This window comes from Orcinus orca, chromosome 12 (genome assembly GCF_937001465.1).
Source record: "Orcinus orca chromosome 12, mOrcOrc1.1, whole genome shotgun sequence".
Classification (NCBI taxonomy): Eukaryota; Metazoa; Chordata; class Mammalia; order Artiodactyla; family Delphinidae; genus Orcinus; species Orcinus orca.
This window is the reverse complement of record NC_064570.1, coordinates 5,352,086-5,378,303: the sequence shown is the minus strand read 5'-3', so window position 1 is coordinate 5,378,303 and position 26,218 is coordinate 5,352,086. Positions and strand designations below refer to the sequence as shown.

The following is a 26,218-nucleotide window of genomic DNA, read 5'->3' as shown; positions in this document are numbered from 1 at the left end:
TCTGCCTTCCTATTCTCACAGAACTTTGAATTTTTCTCTCTTACGTCACTTAGAATATAATGTTAGGAAGTGATATGTCCCCACAGCATCTAATGTACTGGCTAGTACACAGTAGATGCATCAAAATATTTGCATAATCTATTTAATCAGGTACATAGCTGCTATCCATACTGAAATTTGTATAGGTGTCATGATCGAAAGTGTGAAGTGGCCATTTAGGCTTGCCACTGTACTGCATATTATATAAAAACTAACTTGTAAGAATCTCTAATATGAAACAGCAAATAAAGCGCATAATGATATAATACTTTCCACTTATTGGAGAAATTATTTAAGTAGTGAGAGTAATTGTTTATTCATCTACATTCTCTCATGTGACTCTTTTTGTTTATGAGCAGTAACATACATTTGTGAGATGGTGTACTAGGAGGCAAGGTGACCTGGCTAAAGAATTACAAAAATATCACTGATCTACAAATAGGTCATAAAACAGTGGCCTCATTAGGAGAGCTCTAATGAGTTGAGGTCACCCAGCTATAAAGGACAAACATGCACAGACACAGCTGAAGCAATTTAAACAATACCATTTTCAAAAGCAAAATGGTATTTTTAAAGAATACCCAGTGGAAAAAAATATACCAAGTAAGAATAAAACACGCGAATCTGTATCACGATACAAAAATTGTTTTGAGAATTCTATTTAATTAGAAGGGAACAAGTCCATTGAACTGCATTATTCTTTATGATCTAATAATTTTACTTATATCACTTGAAATTTTCCAGGTAAATTATTTTAAATGTGTTAAAAAGTAATAATTTTTAATTTAAGAAGAAAATATATTATTTGTTCTAAAAATATGGCAAAAATTCGTGTATTACTTAGGATTATTTTGGTTACAAGACAGAAAAAGAAAACTAATTCAAAGCTTCATAAAGAATTAGGTTTGCTTAATAATTCACATAAATGAACAATCCAGGGTCTCATTTCAGGCTTGATTTAATCTGGTGGCTTGCCAGTGTCACTCTTGTTCTGTTTTATGCATGGTCATCTTAAAGCTGGCTCCCTTTTTGGCCTCAGGATGCTCCAATCCTGGAACTACATGCTTACTAATTTATACCTGTAGAAAGGAACAAGTGCCATTGTCCTTTAATTCCCAGAAAAAATAAAACTCAGAGGTGCACTGTGATTGTACCACATGTACCAGCTTAGAACTATCGCCAAGGGGGATGGAACACACTGACTCAATTAACCCAGATCATGTAACCTACCCATAGTACAGGTTAGTGGAAGTGAAAAGAGGTAGCTTCTCAAAACACAGTGAATTCTATAGCAGAGATATTTACTGCACACCAAACATCTATCGCCTCCTTAGCATTTCTCAGTTATGCAGTTATGCGGACCGTGGGACCAACTCTGCCGACGGGCTGTGAATGGAAGAAACGAGATGTGCGTTCCCTTCAAACCAAGCATTTCAGAGCCAGTGCACAGTCCCCTCTCCTCCTCACCCCCATGTTGACGTGAACTGGGTATCTACTATGAATGAGAAATGGTCCTTTTCTGTGTGAAGCCACTTAGATTTTAGGCTTAGTCTATTACTACAGCAAACTTTACCCCTACTGACCAATTGATATTCCCAAATGAGAATTCATAGCTATTGAGGTCAATGGAATCTGGAATCTTAAAGCTTGAAACGTCCATTTTCTGAGGAAGCTTCAGTAGGTGGTGCTAAAGACCATGTTTCTCTGTCCTCTCAGGATTAGTGTGGCCACTGGAGAAGCCATGGAGCTGGTTTCTGGGTTCTAGTGCTTGCTCTACCATGTTCTATAAATTAGTCCATCTCCTTGAGTTTGGGAGATTAGTCCTCATCTCCAAAACAAGGGAATTAATACATACCCCAGATAGCTGTTGTGATCATTAAGGGAGGTCGTGTAGAGATGCCCAGGTCAGGTGATAAGCAGGTTCTTAATAAATGTCATGTTGAATATGAGCAGTCATAGCCAGGTGGGGCTGTAAAAACCAGCTACCTGATGGAGGCTGCTTTCTCCTTTCCTCTCTGTCCATTTCTCTCACACTCGATCTGTCAGTTGCCTACTGCCTTTAATTCCCTAAAAGAGAAAGCCATAATATAAAAACTGGTGTCCCTCTACATGATGTCCTATACATAAATAATGTGTTAGTGGATGCAAGATGATAGCAATCTGAGGCAGAGACTAGACATTCTCAGAAGTATTTAAACAGTTACCCGGTCACTTGCCAGAGGAAAAATTCCTTCTGGATCTGTGAGGGTGAATAAAAATCAGGCCTATCCCTGTATGAATAGGGAAAAAGACTCAGAGTGATCCAAAATAAAAACAATGAGAATGGAGATTACAGCTGTCCATGCCAGAAAAACACAATAGAATAAAAGAGAGAAAGAGCTAACAATAGCATTATTGCATTTTCAAACTGAGTTCACCACATATTGGCTGTCCCTTTCCCATTCTCAAATAAAGAAGCAAATTCTGTCACTCTTCCTGTATAGTGTGGTAATTCAGAACAAGGGCTGTGAAGTCAGACTATCTGGTCAAAATTCTAAGTCTGCCACATACCAGCTATCAGACAAGTTAATCACTTTGGGACTCAATTTATAAAACTGAGGTGAGAATGGCACCCAACTTATGGTTAGTTTAGTGATTAAATGAGATAATACATTTCAAGCTCTTAGCAGAGGATGTAGTGGGTGATAAATTTTATCATCATTATCATCACCATCATCATCATTCTCTGTCTGGATTATGACAACAGATTTTGGACACCCAGGCTAAAATCTCCTATTGTTAACCTCCTCCTTCCACATGAGAGCTGAACTCTAGTCAAGGAATAACACTACTGCAGAGTGTTGCTTGCTTTTTCAGAAGATGCCAGGAAACCCAGCTTCATCAGGATGACTTGTTCCCCAAGAGCAAACCACTTAAGCTCAGGTCCCAACAGGTGTCTATTTTGCTCAAAGTCCACGCTAGAACCTGTGTTCACTGTGCAGCACTCAGCATTCCTCCTGAGCAGGCTCCAAGTCTGGCCCTGTTGTCCACCAGGATTTGGTGGGATGCTGGGAAGAAGTGGGGTCTAACCATATGAGCACAGGCCTTGGGCTCGTGCAAACCAGACCACAGCTGGTCATTAACTAGCTGTGTGGTTTTGGTAAATTAATTATTTCATCTTTCCCAGGGGGTTATAAAACCAACTGCCCAGGCATTATGTGAGGACTGACAGATCATACAGGTAGGAAGTTTATCACAGTGCCAAATCAAGGTGGTAATAATAGTAAATTATTATTTTTACCTCCTTGGTGTACCTTCGTGGCCATGTCTTTACAGACTTCCCAACTTTGGGTCATCAAAAAATTGATAGATTTGGATTTTATAACTTTCATCCAAGCTGCAATAAAAATGTTAGATGGAAACTGGACTAGGTCAAGTATGGACCACTGCAGTATTCCAGTAAGGACTCTGCTGGTCGATACCAAACCACCAAGGCATATTACTGAAATTCAGTTATTTACACAGTAAGGAAAAAAGAAAAAGCCCAACTCTTCAACCATGTCTGTATCTTGCCTACAAGAGAGTTCTTGCCAGATGCCTTGCAATATAGTCTGTTTGTGATCTCTTTTATGAGTAAACTTGTTAGAATGCATGAGGTAAGCCTGGCCTGACATTCCAAAAAGCTCACTCTGGCTCCTAGAAATCACGCTGTTGTCCTAGGAGCTCTCAAATCACTTGCTTAAATAATCAGTCCTAGAATTTTACCAGGTATTGATGTCAAGCTTAGCAGTGAGTAGTTTTTCAAATTCCTTCTTTGGGGAGGAAAGGGCAGCTCCTTTTTGGAAAGTGATGTATTTACCCATCTTCTATTTTGTAGCACAGCTCTCAACTTTCTTGTTTTGTGAAAAGCCTGTGTGTACTGTATCCTTCTTCATAGTCCACTGCTTCTGTTATCTTAAAGCTGGAGCAAACTTAGACACCTTTTCTCAACCAGAGGAAAAAACATAACCGCAATTTTTAGAAGCAGTGCCTGCTTGTCACAGCACATTGTCACTTGGTTTTACTCTGAGAATGGCACCAAGGCTGCCTAACTGCTTCCTTTGCTCATCATTCCATCTGTCACCCAACTCCTTCAAGCTGAACTGAGCCAGTAGTGTAGGGACAGGGGAGCAGGGTGCTCCAAAGAGACAAATCCTCCTCTGCTTTCTGACAAAGCAGGGTACTGATAAGTTTACTCTCAGTTACTCTTAGAGGCTTCAGTATGTATGAGAGCAAAAACAGGCCCAACCTTGGTTGCAACAAGATTGAAGAAGAGTGTGTTGAATGACATTGTTCCTCAGGTTCCTTTATGTCTAGAAAGTTGTGAGTACTAAATAGATCATGCTACTGACTATAATGTTGAGACCATTTTGGTAACTGAATACTGTCATTTATTTAAGCAAATAATATTAACTGTGTATCTATCTTTAAAACTAAGTGTTTAATGGAAAGAAAGACCAAACACTGTCACTGAATACTAAGCTGCATTCTATGGTCCTAAAGTCAGAATATATTCTTGTCTATCAAAAAACAGAAAAAGTTAACCACTTGTAATAACAAACCTTTGATGGAAAAGTCTGAATTTTGCGTAAAGATAATTCCTTTCTGTATGAGGTGAGAGAAAAATGATGCTTTTTTAATATAACACTCATTGGAGAACAATGAATTGAAGAAAAATGGTAACAATTATGATAGGCTTACTCCATGTACATAATAGCTAAGCTAAGTCTCTGATACTTTAATTGAGAACTTAGGCCACGTCATATTTATTTGTATAGCAATTGAGTTCTGTTTTGGAAAGAGAATAATTTCTACAATTTTGAAACCTAAATTTGGTTTGAAAACATATTTTGAATTCATTATATTCAGAAAACTAAAAATGTGTATGGTTAGTGCCCCTTGACTAGCAAAATTTATATTCATTTCAGTCTAATTCGACTAACATGATACTGGGTGCAGCAGTCTCAATTATTAATTAAATATTGCAACATCAGAAAAAAATAATACTTAAAATACTTTAAGACATCTATAATAGGCAAATTCATAGAAACAGAATGTAGATTATAGGTTACCAAGGGCTCAAGGGGAAGTGAGTGGGGAGGGTTTTTTTTTTAAAGAGGTATAGAGTTTCTGTTTTGTGTGATGGAAAATTTTGGAAATAGTGGTGATAACTGTACAATACAGTGAATGTAACTAATGCCACTGAACTGTACACTTAAAAATGGTTAAATAACATTTTATGTTATATATATTTTACACAGTAAATTGAAAAATATATCATTTAAGATATCAAAATAAATAAAAACTATTCAGACACTAGTAAACCTAACAAAAGTATACAGAATCTACTTGAAAAATACTATAAAGCTTTTCCGAGGAGTTTAATAAAAAACAAGAACAGTTGAAGAGATACATGTTCCTAACTGGAAAGATGGCCATTTCCTCCAAGTTACTCTCTAAATTTATTGGAAATTTTATCAAAGTGCCAAGCATACTTTTTAACCTGACTAAATTATTCTAAATTTTCTCTCAAAATGTAAATAGTTAAGAATAATCAAGAAAATATTGAGAAAGAATAAGGAGACAGGGCCAGAATTCTGCTACATTAAAACATATAAATTATAATCATGAAGAATAATATTTTAGGGAAATATGGAAGGTACATTGATTTTTTTAAAAAAGCAGTGTAAAAAAAAAAGGTATTTTTTAATAGAATAATATCCAGTGTCTATATATGCAGTGGATAAGATAGTCTCTATTGTATCTGAGCTTATAAATCTCCAGTATTTACTGTGTTTACATTCTATTTTCAAAATGAAAGCAGAGTGAAAATACACTTTATAACCTTCTTCTTTACTCACCTGTATCTTATAAACATTTTCCTATTTTAAAAATATTTTCTATTATATGACTTTAATAGCTATAATTTTCCATTGTATAGGTATACCAGATTTTACTTAAATAAGCCAGTGTTTGGGGGAACATTTAGATGGTTTCTGATTATAAGTAATACTATTGATACATCCTATCCTATAACTCTTTCTGCACAGCTGCATACTTCCTTTGACTAAATGCTCAGAAGTAAAATTGCTGGGTCAAGTGTTGCATGCATGTTGCTATAGAACGATTGTGATGGTTTACAATATGGTACCTAGGAGAGTGCCTCTTTTCCCAGACCTGTTTCCATACTGAGTATTAAATTTTCAAAAACTTTTTGTTAATATGATATTCAAAATTATAGAGTAGTGTTTCATTTCATTTGATTATCAATGAAGTTGAAAACTCTACAATAGAAATTGTTCACTTGTATTTATTAATTTGTGTACTGTCTATTTATATTATATGCCCATTTTTTAAAGTAGCAGTTTCAATCTTTTGTGGTACTATTTGTGTATCAAGGATATTAACATGTATACCATATGTCAAAAATATTTTTTAGAATTTATTGTTTGCTTTTACGTTCTGTTTGGTGCATCCAATTTTAAAAGAAGTAGAAATATTTCCATCTATTCCTGATTCCACAGTAGTGAATCATAATCTAATAGTAGAAAATGTTCTCACTTTGCAAAAAATCATAGCAATAATGGAATTTATGCTTGAGAAAATCATACATGTAACTTACAACCATCTAAGATGAATGTTTTACTACTTTGACTTTAAATTATTTTTTCCTTATTCTTCAACAATTTCTATACATCTGGAAGCTCTATCTTGTTGATTATACTTGAAAGCAGTAAGCAATACAATAGAAATCTAATTTTCTGAATATAAAGGTTCCCCTGGTTGATCTATAATGTCAGTAGATTTCTCATGTTAGACCCTTTTCAAAACCTTAAATCTTGAGTTCAGAGTCCTCACTTAAATCTTGACAATTGCTTTCAGGCCCATCAACACAAGAATAAACACATTTCTTCTCTTTCAGCTATAGAATCATGTTCTCTTTATATCTGTTAACATACTTTTTCAAAAGAAAAGAACTTTGTTTCAAAACAAAAAAAAACCTCTTTTTTATTTAGTTCTACTGGGACAGTAAGAACAAAAATACTTCCAACTTAATGGTATATCTTAATTCCCTAAGAATGAGGAACAAAAATAGAACTGAGGAACTGAAGTGGAAATGGGCAATATAAAAAAAATCCCTCTAAGATGAAGTTAAGGGGCTTTTCTAGCGCATACCATGGCTCTATTTCACAGCTACTGCAGAAGTTTTAGAGCCAGTCCCTGGTCATTTAGGATGCCTCAGGGTTCCATTTTAGATGTCATTAAGAGTAACAGTTGAAGCATTTTACTTGTCAGTCTTTGTCATTTCAATAACATTTTTCACAATCATGTTAATTCAATCGGTGTTGCGATGAGATAAAATAATTATTTCTTAATAGCTATTATTACTATCCATGGTGAGCGAGATTATTAATTTATCCCCAGGCAATCAATTAGCCATATGTACAGGGATAAACCTAATCAACAAAAGTTCGATGTTATTATTACTCATATATATAAAAAGGTTTACTCCTTAATGTATTCTATATGGCAAGACTCTTCTCTAACATTGGTAGTAGATGAGCATATCTTAGCCTGTTTTATTGCAAGCTTTGGCATATATACTCTAAAAGAGGGCACTTGACAAGCCAGCATTCAGTAGGCGCTACAGCCACCAATATCTTTTCTGCAGTCACCAGATGGGCTCTATACATGCTCAGATAGCTATCTCTTCTAATACTTTCAATAGGTTCTCCTACTTGTGACTTTATAGTGTCAACAGAAAGGCTTTCTTGAAAAAAAAAAAAAAACCACAAAATGGAATGAAATTATATACACTCAATTTTATTTATTTTAATATATAAAAAATTAAAACAACAAACTCATGTAATTCTGTTTCGATGTCTAATCTTTCCTGACTAAGCAGTTTATAAAACATTTAGCTGGATGTGGCTGTGAGTCCTTTTTAAGAAGTGGGGTGGGATAGAGGGACGAATAGTAAGAAAAGACAGAAACCCAGGATTTTACACATCTGGTTCTATTTGGCTGATAAGACAAGACAGGACCTAGGGATCTTTTAGCTTGGGGAAAAGTACTATGCCTCACTCTCCTTTTATGTACATCTACACATACTCACATCCTTCTTCCCACCATTTCTGAATGATCCCAAGGAAAACACATACACAATGATAAAAGCATTTGGAAGACTGCTTCTTTGCTGTCTTGGGCTTTGTTCTCACACTGCTAAGTAGAATTTTATCCCTATGAGCTGGAGTAGACCTTATAAAAGAAGTCCTTTATCCAAGAGGGGGCAATCTAGCATGCTGTTCCCTCTCCTTCATCCTAATAACATCTACTCGTCCCTTAGGTCCTTACCTGTGTCTGGGAGCCTTCCCTGCTTTGTACGCTGGGCTGAATGCCTTTTGGATTTGCTGTTTAAATACCATATCCTTCTTATGAAATCTCAACACACTTGTAGTATTTGTTCAATATCTTCTTCCATACTATATTGTAAGCCCCAAGGGGCTGAGTACTATAACTGTCTTGTTCACTTCTATATCTCCAATTCTTAAAACAATAACTGGTGCATAATGCATTCTCAATAAATATTTGGTGAACGAGGATTAAGTAAACTAATATATGTAAAGTGCTCAGTTTAATTCCTGGCAGATAGAGGTGCCCAATACATGTTAGCTACTAGTATATGAACCATCACACAGATCTGTGCAGTACCAAACCCTAAACATGTTGAGCTTCATTGGTAGATGTTTTGAAAGAATGTCCACTGCCCATAATACTCAGAATGATATTTCTGCAGGCTCCCAGTTCTCTTCTGTCAAACGAAGTTGCGTCAGTAAAGCAGGGATCAATAACCTCTGGCTTCCTAAAAAGACAAAACAATTTTAGCTTGGATAAGACCAGAAGAAAGGACCCCCACTACCACTACAAAACACTCTACCTGACCTTCTCCCTCTCCAACTTCCCGTGGTTCTCTGAAGCTCTGCTCTTGAGCATCTCATTGCTACAGCTTTTAGGCTAAATTACAGCATTCTATTTTTAGTTATTTCTCAGAATATATGGTATGGTCTGCAGTGTGTCTAAATGCTGTAATAATGAGCTATCATGCAATCAAATTCCATAGTTATATTTAACTTGGTTCCTTGCGTTGAAGCTGAGGCTTCTCTATTCATTGTATTTGTGTTTGCTTTCAAACCAAACAGGAATGTAGTCTGAACTGGACCAGAAGTTGTGGGGTTGCCCTGAGGTGTTTTCATACCTCAACCCCCATTTTTTTGCTGGAGGGGATGAAGCTGACCACACTTTAGTTTTAAACACTTCCTAGTGATTCCAAAGAGAATAGCTGTGAAACCACTAAATGATACCTTATATTCTTGTATTTTCAATTGAGAATTTAGTTTGGTTCACACTTACCTTAAGTGTCACCCTTGTGCCTGGCTAGTTTGTACTTTATTCTGTAGGAAATGGTGTGGGGGAGACTCTGAACTCTCTGAGCAGGTAGAGAAATTATCAAATACGTTCTAAGAAGGTAAATCCAGCAGCAGTGTCAAAAGACAGGTTGAGGGAGTGGAGAAAGACAGAAAGAAGGCAGGTGGGTTAGGAAGGTATGGCAGTTCTCCAGTAGAGGAGTTCTAAGGGCCGGAATCAGAGGAGAGGTGGTGAGGATGGAGACCCAGGACCAGAGGAGAGGTGGTGAGGATGGAGACCCAGGACCAGAGGAGAGGTGGTGAGGTTGGAGACCCAGGACCAGAGGAGAGGTGGTGAGGATGGAGACCCAGGACCAAGGGGGAGGTGGTGAGAATAGAGCTCCAGGACCAGAGGAGTGGAGGTGAGGATGGAGCCCCAGGACCAGGGGAGAGGTGGTGAGGGTGGAGCCCCGGGACTAGAAGGGTAGAGGTGAGGATGGGAGGAGGGCACAAATTCAAGAGCTACTTCAAAAACAGTATAAGATGACTTCGCAACATGAAGAATGCAAGGGATGAGAAACAGATTTTGACCCTGGATACCTGGGGTATCCAATACTAAATATGGGGTAAATAGGTAAAAGGTAAAGCTTATGGGGGAAACTTATCTTTGGAACAAACTGAATTTGAGGTGATCGCAAGACACAGGCTACTGGAAATGTGAGCTGGAGTTCAAGAACAATGTTAGGACTGCCTCACAAGTACAGTGACCATGGTGTCATTCCTTTGGATGGACTGGTTCCTTTTGTCCCTCCGTAAATGGCACATGCTTTAAAGTCATAGTCAAGTTTTTCTTTAGAAGGTAGAATATTACAAATAAGAGCCTCTGACTTTGTCCTGAAGTAGTCTCGGGCATTGCAATTTATCAGTCACCACCTTTGACCTTCTATAATAGATGCTTCATATGGCTTTTCTATTTAAATCATAGAAATTTTGGCCATTTTAGAAAGTAAATAATAGGTTCCCATGGTTAAGGACCAAGAAAGTGTGGGGGAGTTGGCTGTGTTTATACAGCCAGTTATCCGTGTCCTTGTCCCTGGGCCGCTGCATCCCCACTGGAGCAGGTTTCCAGACCCTGCACTTGGGGGACACCAGGTAACTTACTGTCTCCTGTTGTATCTCTGCAGTACAGCTTGTTACTGTGCATTCAGAATTGTTCTTTAAAAACATTTTGCATGCCTTTGGTATCTTAGTTATATACAGTTAATTCCTTCTAAAGTTCTGAACGTTAAAAATGTTTGCTTTTCTTCCCTACTTTCTTGAGAGTCTAATTATAGTCACTTTATGGTCACTTCTACCAACAATGTTCTCGATGTTTGTAACCAGTCTATAGTTTCTACTCATACACAGCATAACCAGTCTCTTCTTCCCCAAAAAATGTTTTTTCGTGGCAGCAGTTTTAAGCATAGCATGGATTGCTAACTGAAAGGGATCGTTGCATAAAAAGTTATGTGTTGGGCTTCCCTGGTGGCGCAGTGGTTGAGAGTCCGCCTGCCGATGCAGGGGACACGGGTTCGTGCCCCGGTCCGGGAAGATCCCACATGCCGCGGAGCGGCTGGGCCCGTGAGCCATGGCCGCTGAGCCTGCGCATCCGGGGCCTGTGCTCCGCAATGGGAGAGGCCACAACAGTGAGAGGCCCACGTACCGCAAAAAAAAAAAAAAAAAAAAAAAAAAAAAAAGTTGTGTGTTGTCAGCCTCCCCGGGGTCCTTTAGCAACACGAACTGATCTTTTACCTTTCATGCTACTTGTCCATCACCAGCCTCTTAGGATTGATGAGGAATCAGTGCAAGTCGGGAGAACAAATAATGCACAAACATGATCCTGTTTATAGCGTTAACAGTGCATCATTCAAAGCTGTAATAAGCCAGGCTCATCCCATTGGTGATCCCCAGTAGAGTACAGTTTAATTAAGTGGTCTACGAGACGACTTCCCTTAACATTGTAGAAATGAATGCTTTCTATTTTTGGCTTGTTCCTTTTCCTACTGTATAGATGCCTTGAACCTCCGAAACCGACAGGTCATCTGCGTCACTCTCAAAGTCCTACAGCATCTGGTTGTGTCCGCTGAGATGGTGGGTGAAGCTTTGGTGCCCTATTACCGTCAAATCCTCCCCATCCTCAACATCTTTAAGAATATGAATGGTGAGCTAATATTCCAGAAGTCAAAATGTCTTTTAAGCACTAAGAAAGGGAGTGGTTTGAGGTAGAGTTAATTAGCAACACGCTTAGGATTTATTATTGCATATAAAGCAAGATCCATTCGGAGATCTACACAGCATAACTCCTACCTCTTCTCCTGCCACTCCCTAGGGAAAGAGTAAAATTAACAATTTCATTTATTTATTACTCCTCACATGTACAGCTTACTTACTCGGTACAGAAGCACTGAAACAGTTCTATAATCTTCCCATAATTAAATTGTAAAGTTTTTTTTAAACGGTCTTCTGAATACGTTAGTAGGTTTTGAGTTTGTCCTTTCTCTTGACGGTAATTCTACCTTTAGGTATTTCCTGTTAAAATTACAGTCAGTTTTTATAATTAATTTAAGAGGAATTTTTAAAGCAATATTATTAAAATCTGGTACAGGCGATTTGGAGAGTTTTAATATAAGTTCTATTTCTATTTAAAAAAAAGAAAAATAGATGATTCGTAGTTACTTAGCTGATGGTGCGTGCTGATTAAATATGTATGTGCTGATGTATTTATTTTTTAAAGTAGTATTCTATAAGGTTTGGAAAGCACTGATGCACTGAAGTGAATCTGCTTCACCCAAGGGTATTAGCAAGTTGTGGTGACCTCCTGGCAGGCAGTGGATGTACCTCTGTTCATTGACACTGTGATTTTCCTTTTGTACCTCTTGAAACGATGTGAATCTAATTTTCTTTTATGTTGCTAACTTTGAAGTTCCGTACTTCTTATATGCACGGTGTAAGCCAACATTTGAAGTTAATTTCTGACAGCCATGTAAGTAAGTTAGTAATTTAGTGGAACAGTGCATGAAAATTTTGCAACATGATCTGCTTATTGTACAGACAAGAAAAAAATCAAACTAAAAACTGAACATATGACAGCTTCAATCACAAAGAAGTCCTGTTTCTGGAATCATTATTTTTCATGTATTTCCTAAATTGCTATTAAAAGTCTCCCTAATCAGGCAGACTATTCAGGAAATCATGGGATCATCAGAGTCTTTAGCTGTCTTTCAGGAGTAGGGCCTCCCTATATGTTTAATATTAAACATTTTTAGTAAAAAGGACTTCAACTGGGGTTATGGGAGCTTAAGAATGCTCATAATGGAACGAATTGATATCCATTCAGAAATATCTAAACACTACAGAGTTAATGTGGTCATTTAGATGAGATGGTCACTCTTTCAGGAAAGTAAAAACTGGGTGTTAGTAATTCAGTCTTTTACAATCTAAACTGAAAGTTTTAGTAACAGCATTTCTACTTTGTGGAAAATACTTGCTTAAATATTCTTGATTCATAATTCATATTTTTACTGCATAGCGGCATCAAATAAGAGATAGATATAAAGACAGGAATGCTAGAGATAAAGACAGAAATGGAAGAATCAGGGAACACTCACCCCCAGAAGTCTCAGTTATAGTTAACACTTTTGAAGTGTGTGATTCACAAATGTTTCCTCAATAGTCCTCACAGAAACCTATGATGTATATCCTATTACTATTTCCATTTTTTAGCTGCAAAAGTTGCCTTTCTGTAACTCTTCCCCTCCATAAACATTTGCTTCTGTACTTGCCTCTCATGGAAGATGAGTGCTAGCATCCCCCTCCCTTGCTTGAGTAGGAGTAGGGAGACGCCACGCGCGTTAATGCTCTCCTTGTCCTACAATGGGATCCGGAATTTAAATCTAAGCAACATTTTGTATCTTTGTATAAAATAAGAAAGACAGTGATATTCAAACGATGATTAGAATCTCCCTCATCCTCAAGGAACCCTGTAAAGAAGAATAAGCACAGCTGCCACTAAGACAGATAAATCTCTTGGGAGCTCTAGACTATTAAACAAAAACAATTGGTTTCTACATATTCCTCATTATACTACTTATTTAATTCTTTAACTTAAAAATGTTCCTGTGCTTCACAAAAGCAGTGACTGAGTTTAGGAATACATCCCCTGTTTATTTACTGTTTATATCATGGCCTTAATTGGTCCCACACCTAGCTGATTATTTTGGAACGTTTCTAACATTTCCTAACATTTCCAGGAATTCTACATTCAACTATTTTTCTGGTTAATATCTTTCTGACATTTGAGCGGAAAAACTATTAGCTTCAGCTTCATTTTCTACTTATCTTAGAAACCTGTCAGTACAATGCCAGAATGCAGTTTGCTGTATTTCCAGAGGGTCATCTTACAAAATTGGAGCATTCTAGCTCTAAAACTTAAAACTATTCTTCAAAGTGGCTGTTACCACAGATCCAGTTCTACCAGTAGAAGCTTATCACAGGATTTCCAAATACAATACTATTTTCAGTCTAAAAATAATTTAGCTTTAATAGTATTTTAATAAACCTTGCTTTATGATTATATTTTATTCATATTTACAGAACCATATATACATTTTTATTTAAGCAGGTGTCTTTAGTAACAGATGTATTTAGTTACATTAAAAATAAATTAGAAATGTACAGCATGTAGCATTAGAAAAAATATTTCATCCTTATTTTCAATGTATCTGAGAACAATTTCATATTCTGTTTCCTTTTTCCCTACCTTCATGTAATCAATGTCTTGTTAAATTCATATTCAAAGATCTATTTTTCCAGTCCCACAACAAAATATTTTTGAGAGTAAGACCCAATATAAATGACCAAAAGAATGAAAGAGAGAATATTCCTTCAAATATAATGACCTTATCCTTCTGTTAATGTTCCCTCGAAGCACAAGCTTGAGCATAATTTTGCTGCCTGCTCCTTTTTGCAATTTCTGTCCTATTTTAATGTCAGCTGGACTTTCTCTGAAATGATCAGAGGGGCTGAGTAGCTAGCGAATGCACAGCCATGTCAGCAGTCTTCCCAGGGGACCAGTGGGAAATAGGTAGACCGGGGGGAGCACATGACACCGGTAGCACCAACCGGTGTCCCCATCCACACTTCTACAGGTAATGAAACTTACTGCCAGCCCCACAAGATCAGTCCTGGTCTAGGAGAAAGAGTGGCTTTGTATTTCTATTTATAAATAACATACTTTCACAGGTTTTAATTAGGCTATAGTTAAAACAACAACAGACAAATCGGTGAATTGCAATGTGGAATAAAGAGTAGTATTTGGGAGCAGAAGAGATGTGACCTTAGGCAAATCATGTGACTTCTCTGAACTTAAATTTCTTCATCTGCACAAAATATTTATAGTAACGTCTTTTTCATAACGTTGGCAAAACAATTTGAGATAATGTACACCCCTTCATGTGGGGCCTGGCCTTGACTGAATATTAAATGAGATAGTCATTATTATCATACAACATTATGTACACATACAGTGTTATCCCTGTATGATATTATATACAAATATAGCAATACTGTATAAACTAGTATATAGCAGCTAGAAGAGGTGATTTAATGTATTGTATCCCCTGGTCACTTCTGTGAGCCTGTGAGTGAGGCATGACCTCCTGGTTTCCCCAGCGGCTATAGTCCCTTTGCTTCGAAGGACTCACCTTGCCTCTGACTACCAAATGCCAGGTGGGTGGCCAGATAAATTAAGGACAATGGGATTCATTCAAGGATAACTGTTTTTCAAATCCATCCCTTCCTGGCAAGCTGAAACGTGTGAGTGCGGTTTGGGGGAAGGTCATTATCTTAAGAAGAGAAGCTGAGTGTGACAAACCAGGATCAGGGCCCTCTTTGGAAGATCCAAGCTAGTATCTAAGCTTGAACTTGTTTTCGTTCATTCTAAACAGTGAAGTTTGGATATCTAAGACATGCTGTCTTTCCAGTGACTGCTGTGGGCTGAAAGAGAAAGAAGAGTTTCTATAACAACAATTTCTTCTATCCTGTGTTCTTTCACAAATGTTATTAAAGTTTACAGAAAATTAAGACAATAGGAATGCTCAATTTATAGCTTTCTGAGATGAAACTACAAAATTAATGATGCAGTGTATTGCATTTGAGAAGCTTGAGCCAATAAATGGCATTAAAACATTTACAGCTAAAATATGGGGCTCTGCCAGCAGATTAAGGCTATCCAACAACCGTGTGTTTTGGAGGCAATCCTTATTTTGGTACTTTTGTTTCTAATTGCACCAGCAGTCCTAAAACAACCTCTAAGGGATATAGTTCAGAGACTCCAGGTATCAGCAGCTCTAAGAGTACATTAACTTTATGTCACAGAATATGCAAAGTAAATGTAATAATGAAATAACATGTTCCCAAGTGTGTGAAATCAAATAGTCTTTGATTTATCTAGGATACTATAAGATGTATGCCATAGACTAATAGAAGTCCATGAAAAGAGATTTAAAATTTCCAATTCAAATTCAGACACATTAAATAACACAGGAAATGAGAATGCATTAAATTTGCAAAACATTTTGGAAAGTTTGTACCAGGTCTTTCGTCCTGAAATTTAAGTAGTTTCTAAAAAATAGAACCAACTGTTTTCTACTGCTGGTCTTTTAAAACAACTTCTAGGGAGAGCCTAAGAATTCTCAGTCAACCTGTTTCAGACCCTCTTTAGATATTTTTTTGAGTTCTGTGGTACCTATTTTCATGGTCCTTTAAACTGCTGATGAACTTTTAAGAGCTGATTGTTCACCAAAAATGTCTTTAGTTCTTATGTCTTATAATTGACTTGTATAAAATTTATTTCACAGAGCTTTTAATTTAATTTTGAAATTAAGGTTTATTCCCCCATGGAATTCTATACAATTTTTAGTATGATTTAGAAATTTGCTTCAAAGCTCCTTTGGAATCATTAGGCTTATTAGATTTGAAAGTCTTTGAAAGTCCTAGGTTTATTGAGGAAAGTATTAGAATACTACTCCAGCATTCCTGAAAGTTAGATTTGGAATGATCATGTATCTATCTAATCTCTTCTGAACTCTTCTTCCACTCAGATATAACTAGTTGGTCTGAAAAGAGTCCTAGGATCCTAACCAAGCTGGCAGATCCATGTAGGTGCCCTTTGATCTGCACCTCTCTCCACATTTACTAAATATCAGCCTATTGGTTTCATAGTCCAAATGTGTTGGGATTTCTTTTTTCTGTGAGGAGTGTAGCACACTGAGAAGAATTAGGTGCTTAATATGTGTTTGTGTGGAATTTATTCACTATCCCAGTCTGCATGACCAACACTTATTTATTCAGTCTTGTCCTAAAGAGCCTCACTGTTTCATGAGGTAGCCCGTCCTACATCCAAAGAGAAAATCACTTCCTACAGTGAATGAAATATACGCCAAATATTTCTATCTGGCTTCTCTCTAGTCTAAAACACACAGAATAATATCTAGTCCCTTTTCCAAATAACAGGCCCCCCAAAAATGATATAAAACTTTCCTACCCCTTCAGGCTTCACTTCTCCAAGTTCAATGTCCCTTCTTCCAAGCATTCTTTATAAGCAGAGGTTTCAGAGCCTTGAAAATCTTAGGGAATGGAGATGGTAGACCCATGTACCTGTAAACACTGATGGCTCTGCAGTAATCCAAGAGAGCAGCCCCAAGGGACAGATGGTCCTGGGAAAAGCCAAGGCTTCTGTGACCTCATTTGATGCACCTTATATGTGGTCAGCCCATAAAATGACCATCTTGCTACTGTGAAATCTTACCATTATGTTGGGGTCAGGTGCATACTTTAAATTGCCTCTATCCGCTCTTCTCTGTAGACCCTCATGATTGCATCTGCCCAGAGGAAACATTATTCTCAGAGTTGTCTATCTGTATCTAGAAACACATGACCTGGTAGGATGATGACCAAGGGAATCAGAATCTAGTTCTGAAGGCTGTTTATTAGTTTCCTAGGGCCACTGTAATAAATTACTACAAACTGGGCAGCTTAAACAACAGAAATGTACTGTCTCACAGTTCTGAAGGCCAGAAGTCCAAAACCAAGTTGTCAGCAGGGCCGTGCTCTCCAGTCTTTAAGGAAGAATCCGTTCTCCACCTTTCTCCCAGCTTCTGGTGGGTCCAACGCTCCTTGGCTTGTAGGTACATCACTTCACTGGCTGCCTCCATCTCCACATGACATTTTCCCCTGTGTGTCTGTCTTTGTGTCTCTTCTCTTCTATTAAGATACTTGTCCTTGTCAGGTTTGGATTAGGTGCCCGCCCTACTCCAGCACGACCTCATCTTAACGTTACTAATTACATCGGCAATGACCCTATTTCCAAATAAGGCACATTTGGAGGCTCCAGAAAGGGCTTCAATTTGGGGGGGGGGGATGCTATTCAACTTGGGACAGACCATGTAACTCTCTCCCAGGGCGTGTGGAGGTGCGGCCCCATACTTGATGAGTAAAGTTGGAGGTTTCGCGTGCCATCCATTCCCTCACATCTCCATCACTGAACGAGGACTGGCTGCACAAAACCTGATGAGAACTCCCCCTTTTAATAACAAGGAAAAATTCTCTTCCTTTTCCCTTCATCAGGAAGGGGGTGTTCGGTTAAGAAAGGAAAGGGATCTAGGTAAGTTTGGAGTAGAGGGGATAGCAGGATTTTTTTTTCCTTCGGTAATGTTGCAAACTGACAAAGAGAGGTGAGTGAATGCTTTCGTGGCTCTGGGCGCTGCCCAGGATATCCCAGACTCCCAGGGGCATGCTGCCACCCACCTTCCAGAGGACCCCAGGCACCCACTCAGGGTGGCAGACTGCATTGCCTGCGCCTGTCCCTGCCCAACCAGCTGGGCAAGAGGGTCAGGCCACTCTGTACCTGAATGGGGTTTGGATCAATAAATAGGGGTTCAGCTTGTGAACCAGGACAGGTGGGACAATGTGTGGAAAAACAAGAGATGGGAGAGTGTTCAAGAGCAAAGTTTCTGTGTCAGGGTTGCTTGGGTTTGAATCCTGGCTCAGGGTTTGTGACCTTGGACTGGTTACGTAACTACTCTGTGCCTTAATCTCCTTCATTTGAAAAGCAAGTTGTAGATGAAAAACTGCTCATTGACCCGCAGAGAACTGCAGGAGATCATTTTGTAGGAGTGTGGGCAGCATGAGGGTAAGGGGAATAGATGATGAAATGTGAGTGAAATTGCTTTACAGATTAGCAGGGGTTACAAGTCTGTCACCTGCATCACGAGGTTGTGGAGAAAACTATATGTATGTAGTTTTGTGTTCCTTCAAAGAAAGTTAAGTGGCATCTATTAGAATTAATATGATAATTTAGTAAGGTGATTAGATGCAAAATAAACGTTCAAGAATCCATTTTTTTTAATGTGCCAGCAGTCAGAAATACAATGCATTGTTTTCTAGATGCTAATAGTTCCGACTTGCAGAAATATTCCATCAGAGATAAACTTTTACTGTTCCGCTCTCCCTCCCCTGGAAGATAGTTTTAGTTCCTTCTTTGGATTTCCTAATTCATTTCAGAAGAGGGCAGAAGTATTTACCTAATCAAACGGCTTTACCTTGGTAAACCAGAAGTTTACGAAGAATTGCCTGCCCTGATGTACTATTGAAAACCCAGCCTCTTTCCAAGACAGACACTACTTTCAGTTTCTAAATTGCTTTTATATTTGCAGTTTCTTTTTATGAATCTTTCCAAATCTTAGTGTTCAAGTTTCATCCTGGGCGTCCCAGGTTCACTTGCATTTGCTACATCATTCTGGTTTTACCACTGCTCCCACCATGTGTAACTTCACCTAAAGGGATCAGACTGTCAGAAGAACTCTGAATTGCAGACAAATTCACCTCCCAGGCACATCTTGATAGTTCCGGATCAGAGGCAAGTTTGATGGATCGAATTTGCATAGTTAATCATAAAAAAATCAATTTCATAATGGAAAGAAAGGATTGACCTGCTAGTTGGAATGGGCCACATGGCCTACACCCTGATTCTTGACCTTGAGGGACCAACCTAAAACCAGTCCAAAGACTCTCAGGAAACAGCACCAGAAGCAAACCCAAACATCACGTCCTCCCAGGAATCTCCCCTGATCCCCCTGTGATTTGTAGAATGGAGTCCTCTTCTGTAGGTCTTTCCAAAATCTCTCACGCTGGGTAGATTTTATTTCCTGGGTTTATCACCTCAACTAGCCCAGGGTGGGCTGGGGCAGATGCAGGGAGAGAGTGGGGACAACTGGCCATTTCTTAATCTGTCTGCTAAGCTATGTTTGCAGTGTGTGTTTTGTCACCCCTCGCACCCCCTCTGAGGTACTCCGCAGAGGATCCACAAAGTGATTTGATCCCAGCTGGTTCCCAGTCCTTCCTAGGCCACTGGCATCGTCACTGCTCACTGGAAACTGGCACGTTTCTGAATAGGAGATTTCCACCAGCTCAGCCAAGGCTTTTGAGATATGCCTCCAGAAGTCTGTATAATATGCTTTAATGTATTTAAAGGCTCAAGGTGGGCCCCAAATGTGGATATTAGCCCAAGAGAAAAGTGTTCTTTTCTGTTTATGCAACAGAAGGTTTTACTTAATCTGACCAAGAAAGCATATAGTGATTTCTCAAGCTGTAATTTAAGGAGGCTCCTATATTCAGCCGATCATAATTTGTACTTTTAAAATCACCTAAAATATCACCTATTGTGGATTTGCTGATAATTAAGGTCTCATTCTCATTTTCCTTTATATGCAAATCTTTCAGGAGCACCCGTAAATGACTTTTTAGAGGTCTCTGTGTGGACGTTGCAGAGAAAATAAGAATGTCACCAGTGTAATTGTTGTGTTGAATAGTCGCTATTCATGACACAATTAAAAGGCAAGTTTAAAAGGGGGTTGGGGACCAAAAAATGAGGTTTATTCAGTGGGGGAGCCTTGCCCTGACACTGCATAGAACTTAGCAGGGGCCTTCATGGTTCCACTCACGCATGGGATCCTCAGGCATTTTGAGTCACACACACAATTCCAGTGCTTAGAATCCCTTCTTTAACAGATTGATCAAAACTCTAAACTTGATCTACCCTCAAGTATTCTCCCCTCTCCCAGCTCGGATCTGATTCAGGCTGGACGCTGGCAGTGGAACAAGGGGGTGGAGTGGCTTCACCTCTCTTTTCCTGCCCTGTACGTTGCCCTGGGCGGTCAGGGTGGGGGAGGCGGGCTGCGAGGAGAGCAGAAGCTCCTGCTGACTCACGCGGTTCTGGTCTGGTTCTCCCCGCCCCGGACGTGACTCTCTCTTCTGGATGTTCACTTGTGATTCCTCCCTCCGCCGCCCGATTTCCTGCATTCACCTCCGCTTCCAGTGCTCAGGGTCCCGCCCCGCCCCCCCCCCCCCCGGAAGCCGTGTCATCCAGCAGGGAGATGACCCCGCGCCAACGCTCCCTCCCATACGGAAAACACCCTCACTCACACTGCGCACTGGAAATTCTGGAGCCCATGCCCTCCAGTCCTGCTTCGCGGGCTCCATCAGCTTCTCAACTGTGAGGAAGACCCGGGTCTTCTCGTGTCGCCCATGACGCTGCCATGCGCGCCTTAGAGCACCCAGGGCTCTCCAGATGGCACCTCCGGCAGGGTGGGGTTGACCCAGAGCACAGCGACAGCGCCCTTTAGAGAAATCTCGCTGTCTTCTCACTACGTGTCTCTCTTTAAAAGCCTGATCTGTCCGGTTGTGGAACTGGACCTCTGAAAGCCTTCAGTCTCGCCGCTGCTGAAGTGCTGGCCTCACACCCCATGTTCCCACAGTTCCCGTCTCAACCCCACACTACACTGGCTTCCGTTTACTTGAGCCAAACACAAAACTGTAGGAGGCATTTTCCACTTAGTATGAAATCAGCTTTCCATTTTTATTGTCCTCCTCAAAAATCTATACTTTTCACATTGACGGGAAGAAATGTATATAGCTCAGCATAAGCTTAACCATCAATGAAGGAGGAATTGAAAAATACAGTAGACATATTTCCCTAGAAAAACTGCAAATATTATTGATATTTCTTTGCTTGCCTGCTTTCTGTATTATATTCTCATGCACATCTTGAATTAATGTTCCAAGTAATAAAGAAAAAAGTAATGATGGCAGTGTTGTTATGAGTAAGTTCTCTTTGGATCCTTCCAGGATTAGTTTACTTTCTTTTCCCTAAAACACGGTACTTTAATATGAGCTTTTTGTGAGCCTATTTATATCCATTTTGAGATAGCAATGAACAAAAAATGACTCTCCTTTCAATGACTTTTAGATTTTGCATACCTATTACAATCCTACTTTACTTCCCCCAAATGAGCCCTATAATTTTTTCTTAAAATTTATCTCTTGAGCCTTGAAGTTATCTTTATCACAAACTAAAAGGCAAATTAATGATATAATAGTTAAAATTTAAAAGCAATAATTGGGCCATAATAACAGGATTATTGCCCAGTAATTTTCCCACTATTTCAAGCTTTGTTTTTACCTCCAAGAAAGTTGGATATTTATTTATACACATAAAGGGTTTTGAGGAGTTCGTAGGTCTTGTAACACAAATCATTGATTATTATCTGTGCTTGTGTGAGTAGGTTGATTTGTTATAAATATCATAAATAACCGTCTAACCAGGTGGCTGAGACGTAGGTCTGTCTAGAAGAAAAATATGTGTTATCCTTTCCGTGTTCCTTATGATCTGTGAATATAGAATGATGATATTCAGCAGGAAGCAGTGCAATATTTATATTTTTGTGATGACCAACTAAAACGTCTAAAAGTTTCTGTGAGGATTTTAAGCAACAGTGGAATGAGTGGGAAGAGTGTGATGACAAGCCTTTTAAAACCTGCTCATATGTCCACCTTTCTTACACACCTGCTGAGCTGTCTCCATTGCTTGCCATGGTACACTGGGCCTTCTTGATCTCCCCTTAAGGCTGGTCTCACTACCTCCAGAAAGACAAGTTCATTAGGCTAACTCCAAAGCCATAGAGAACAATGTGGTTTTTACTAGTTATTTGGAGGATGCCAAAGGGAGGACAACATAGTACATCATTCATTGATTCATTGAAAAAAAAAAATCAAGTGTTTACTATGTGCCAGCACAGCAAAACCTCCTAAAAATCCTTAGAAGATTGAAAGTGTACTGCCATGCAGCTATATTCCACTTACCAAACACATCAGACTCCTTTGCAGCGGTACCCCGTGTCCCTGAATCAATGTGTACCTCCACGGGAGACCCAAGGAGCGAAGGAGGTTTCCACCCTCAGAAAAAAGCAAACTTGAGGTTCCTTATGACCATACACCCTCCCCTTCTTCTGCACTCTTTAGTAACTTGGCCCTGAGGTGAGGGCACAAATTTAGAAAAGAAAAATCCTAGATTTGATGGTAGACTTGTTGAGACTCTTCAATGGGAAGAAGAGTGCTGCTTAGACTTAATGCATTTTCTGAGCCAATGAAATAGTGAGCTATGTAATAAAGGTTCAGATTTACCACCATTACCATTATCTTCTTGTAGAAGAATGGGGGAATCAGCTTCCTTAGTCCTAGCTACACATATCCATTCCTGGGGAGATCATAAGAAGAAACTCCCACTGTGGACAACCTTCAACTAATGTGATTTGTTTTGTTTTGATTTTCAGTTTTATTGAGATGTAATTGACATATAATTGTATAAGTTTAAGGTACACAAAATTGATTTGATATATGTATATATTGTGAAATAATTACCACATTAAATTTAGTTAACATCCATTATCTCATATACTTACAAATTTGTTTTCCTTGTGATGAGAACTTTTAAGATCTATAGTGTTAGCAACTTTCAAAAACACAAGACAGTGCTGTTAACCATAGTCACCAGATATTGTTAATCAGCTGTCTCTTAGAATTTCTATGACCAATTTTTGCTGAATCTTTGCTAGGAGCTCCATTATATGTAATTTCTGATAAACCTTTGCTAAGAACTACATTATGATATGTGTATTGTGTTTATAAACTCAAGCAAAGAGCATCTGAGATTGTCTTGAAACTACCAACCAACTAGATTTGAGAGTCCATCTAAATGCATATGACTTAGGCCATGGTGGACAATACTTCATCTGGTGCATTCTCCATCATCAGGAATGCCTGATAGGTGTAGTCTTGTTTTAATCAAATAGGCCTATGAGGTCAAACAGCAATGAGCTAGGAGCTCTAGGGTCTTTTTGAATATCTGGGTATTGTTACTTGAACATAAATTCCATGAAGACAAGAACTTTTTATATCTGTGTCACTCCTTTATCATCAGCTCAAGAGAAGATCCTGGCCATTCTTAGCTCAATAAATATTTGCTAAGTAGTTGGATTGAGTGGATGGATGGATGGATGGATAGTGTATTCATTTACTCTTGCCACCATAACAAACCACCACAAATTTAGCTGCTTAGACAACGCCCATTTGCCTACGTCACAGTTCTGTAGATCAGAAGTCCAATGGGCTTGACTAGGTAATGTGATAAAAATCTAATAAGGCTGAAATCAAGGTGTCAGCTACCCTGCATTCATTATAGAGATTCTGGAGAAGAATCTTACTTCCAGGCATAAATCAGTTCCAGGTGGGTGTAGGACTGAAATCCCCATGTCCAGGCTGGCTATCAACATTGGGTAGCTCTCAACTTTTAGAGGCTGCCCACCTTCCCTGGTTCACGGCCCCCTTCATCTTTGAAGACAGCAATGGCAGCTCAAATCCTTTTCCTACTGCTAATCTCTCTGACTCCCCCCTGCCACATCTCAGCTGCTTTTAAGGGCTCATGTGATTACATAGGGCCCACACAGATAATCTTGGATAATCTCCCTATTTTAAGACCATCTACAAAGTCTCTAACAGCAGTACAGTACCTAGACTAGTGTTTGATTGAATAACAAGAGGACAGGAATCATGGGGGACATCTTTAGAATTGTGTCTTTGGATGAAGTTACCCAAAAGTTGATGTCCAGATGGCCATGACTGGAACCTTGAAGTATATGTTCAAGAGGACACAAAATGAACCTATTTCTTAAAATCTTTGCAAAGGTAGCACAGCTCTACACTCCCATGAAAAACTCAGAGAAGACTGCAGATGTACAAAACTTGGAATGGGTGTGACAAGACACAGAGTTTAAAGGTTTTATTGTTATCTCAGAGTTGAATCACATTATCTAAGGATTTGATGATTCATATATAAGTGGAGAATAAAGTCAAGAAGTTCAACCTGCCTTTCAAAAGATTAGCCAGTGATAAAAGAACAGCATCTGCAGCCAATTAGTCCGTTAGCCAATGGTGTTCTCTCTCCTACCTTATGTTCCTTTTCACTGACAGTATATTTCATTTCCTGAGTAATTCCATCAACATACCTAAAATTCCCACAGGCCAGCAATAGAAAAGGACAGGGAAGTATTGTTTTTAGAATTGCTATAGTTGCTTTACAGATGAAGAAGCTAAGAACTGGATCAAATGATTTGCCTAAGGTCATATGACAGAAATGAGTCACAGCCAAGACCTCAGAAATCAATAGATCCTACTTCCAAACCTGAGTGCCAGATACTCTGAAAATGTAAATTGCTTTGCCAGAAATAGGGGTTCTGAGGCAGTTCTGATCAACAGATTTATTTTACTTAATGTACTGAAATAAATTGACATTTCATTGATCCACTTTAACAATTATTATATGCTGTCAGATCAAAGCAGCTGTTGCTAATCTTCCCCACAAATTCATATGCATTATAAAGCAAAAATGTTTTCATATCATCAGTTTCTATTGTGGAGTAGTGATCAATAATAGCTTGAGAAAAACTCTGAACACAGAAAACTAGCAGCAATTTCACCTGATTAAAAGCATCATCAAACATAGAGTATTAACTAACCCTCTAATGTAACTTCACTCTTTTTGCCAGAAGGAGTTCAAATATGTATTTTTAATCCAGTGGCATTCCTTCTCACAATTATTGATTAAAGCAGTATACATAGTATAATCACCTTGAGGACCAGGTCTTTCTAGATGAAAGTTACTCCCTAGAGTACATTTCAAAAAATATGTGGAAGCACTTTACCATATTTCATTAAATCCAAGATGTAATCAAGTGTTAAAAATATTTTATATTTTATGCCTCCTTGAGAAAGAAAATGTGTTTCCAATTAAACTATGATGCACTATTAGCATCCTGAATCAGAAATGTAAAAATTTTTAAAAAGTGACTTAATTAAATACATTGAGTCTAATTTGACTTGCAAAGTGAGGCATCAGCTATCTTGAACATGAAAAATAAACTGTCATGAATGGAATGAACACCACACCCCATCCACTCTCTTTGGGGTTTTCCTGTACCTCATCTAACCTAATCTTCACAACCAGCATATAAAGCAAGTATTAAGACCAGTTTACAAACAATGGAAGTATTTTAGTGCTTCACCCCAGGTCATTCAGAAGCAGTCAAGATTCAAAACTAAATTAGTTTGATTCAAAATGTGTTTATTTTGTTTTCTAAGAGGGTTAGAATCTCTTTTTTCCCTGCTTCTGATTTCTTGGCCAGTGTATCTACCCATTTCTTGGGAATGGACCAAGATGATAGAGGGTGAAGAGGCCATACCAAAGACTATACTTTAGAATACATGGTACTTTATAAAAGTAACATCCATCAAAAATGTATAGCTAAATTATATAACTAGAATCTGCA

General features: G+C 38.6%; 1 protein-coding gene across 2 annotated transcripts in view; it reads left to right on the top strand.

Moving 5' to 3' along the window:
• The window catches only part of PACRG (parkin coregulated), a 519,791-nt gene that overhangs the window by 295,698 nt on the left and 197,875 nt on the right, over positions 1 to 26,218 (top strand). The window contains exon 4 of one of the 2 annotated variants that reach the window (XM_004278867.3): positions 11,512 to 11,661. The exons of the other annotated variant lie outside the window; for it this stretch is intronic. Coding sequence (XP_004278915.1) covers positions 11,512 to 11,661 — 150 coding nt within the window. The remainder of the gene's footprint in view (positions 1 to 11,511; positions 11,662 to 26,218) is intronic. 2 annotated transcript variants of the gene reach the window in all.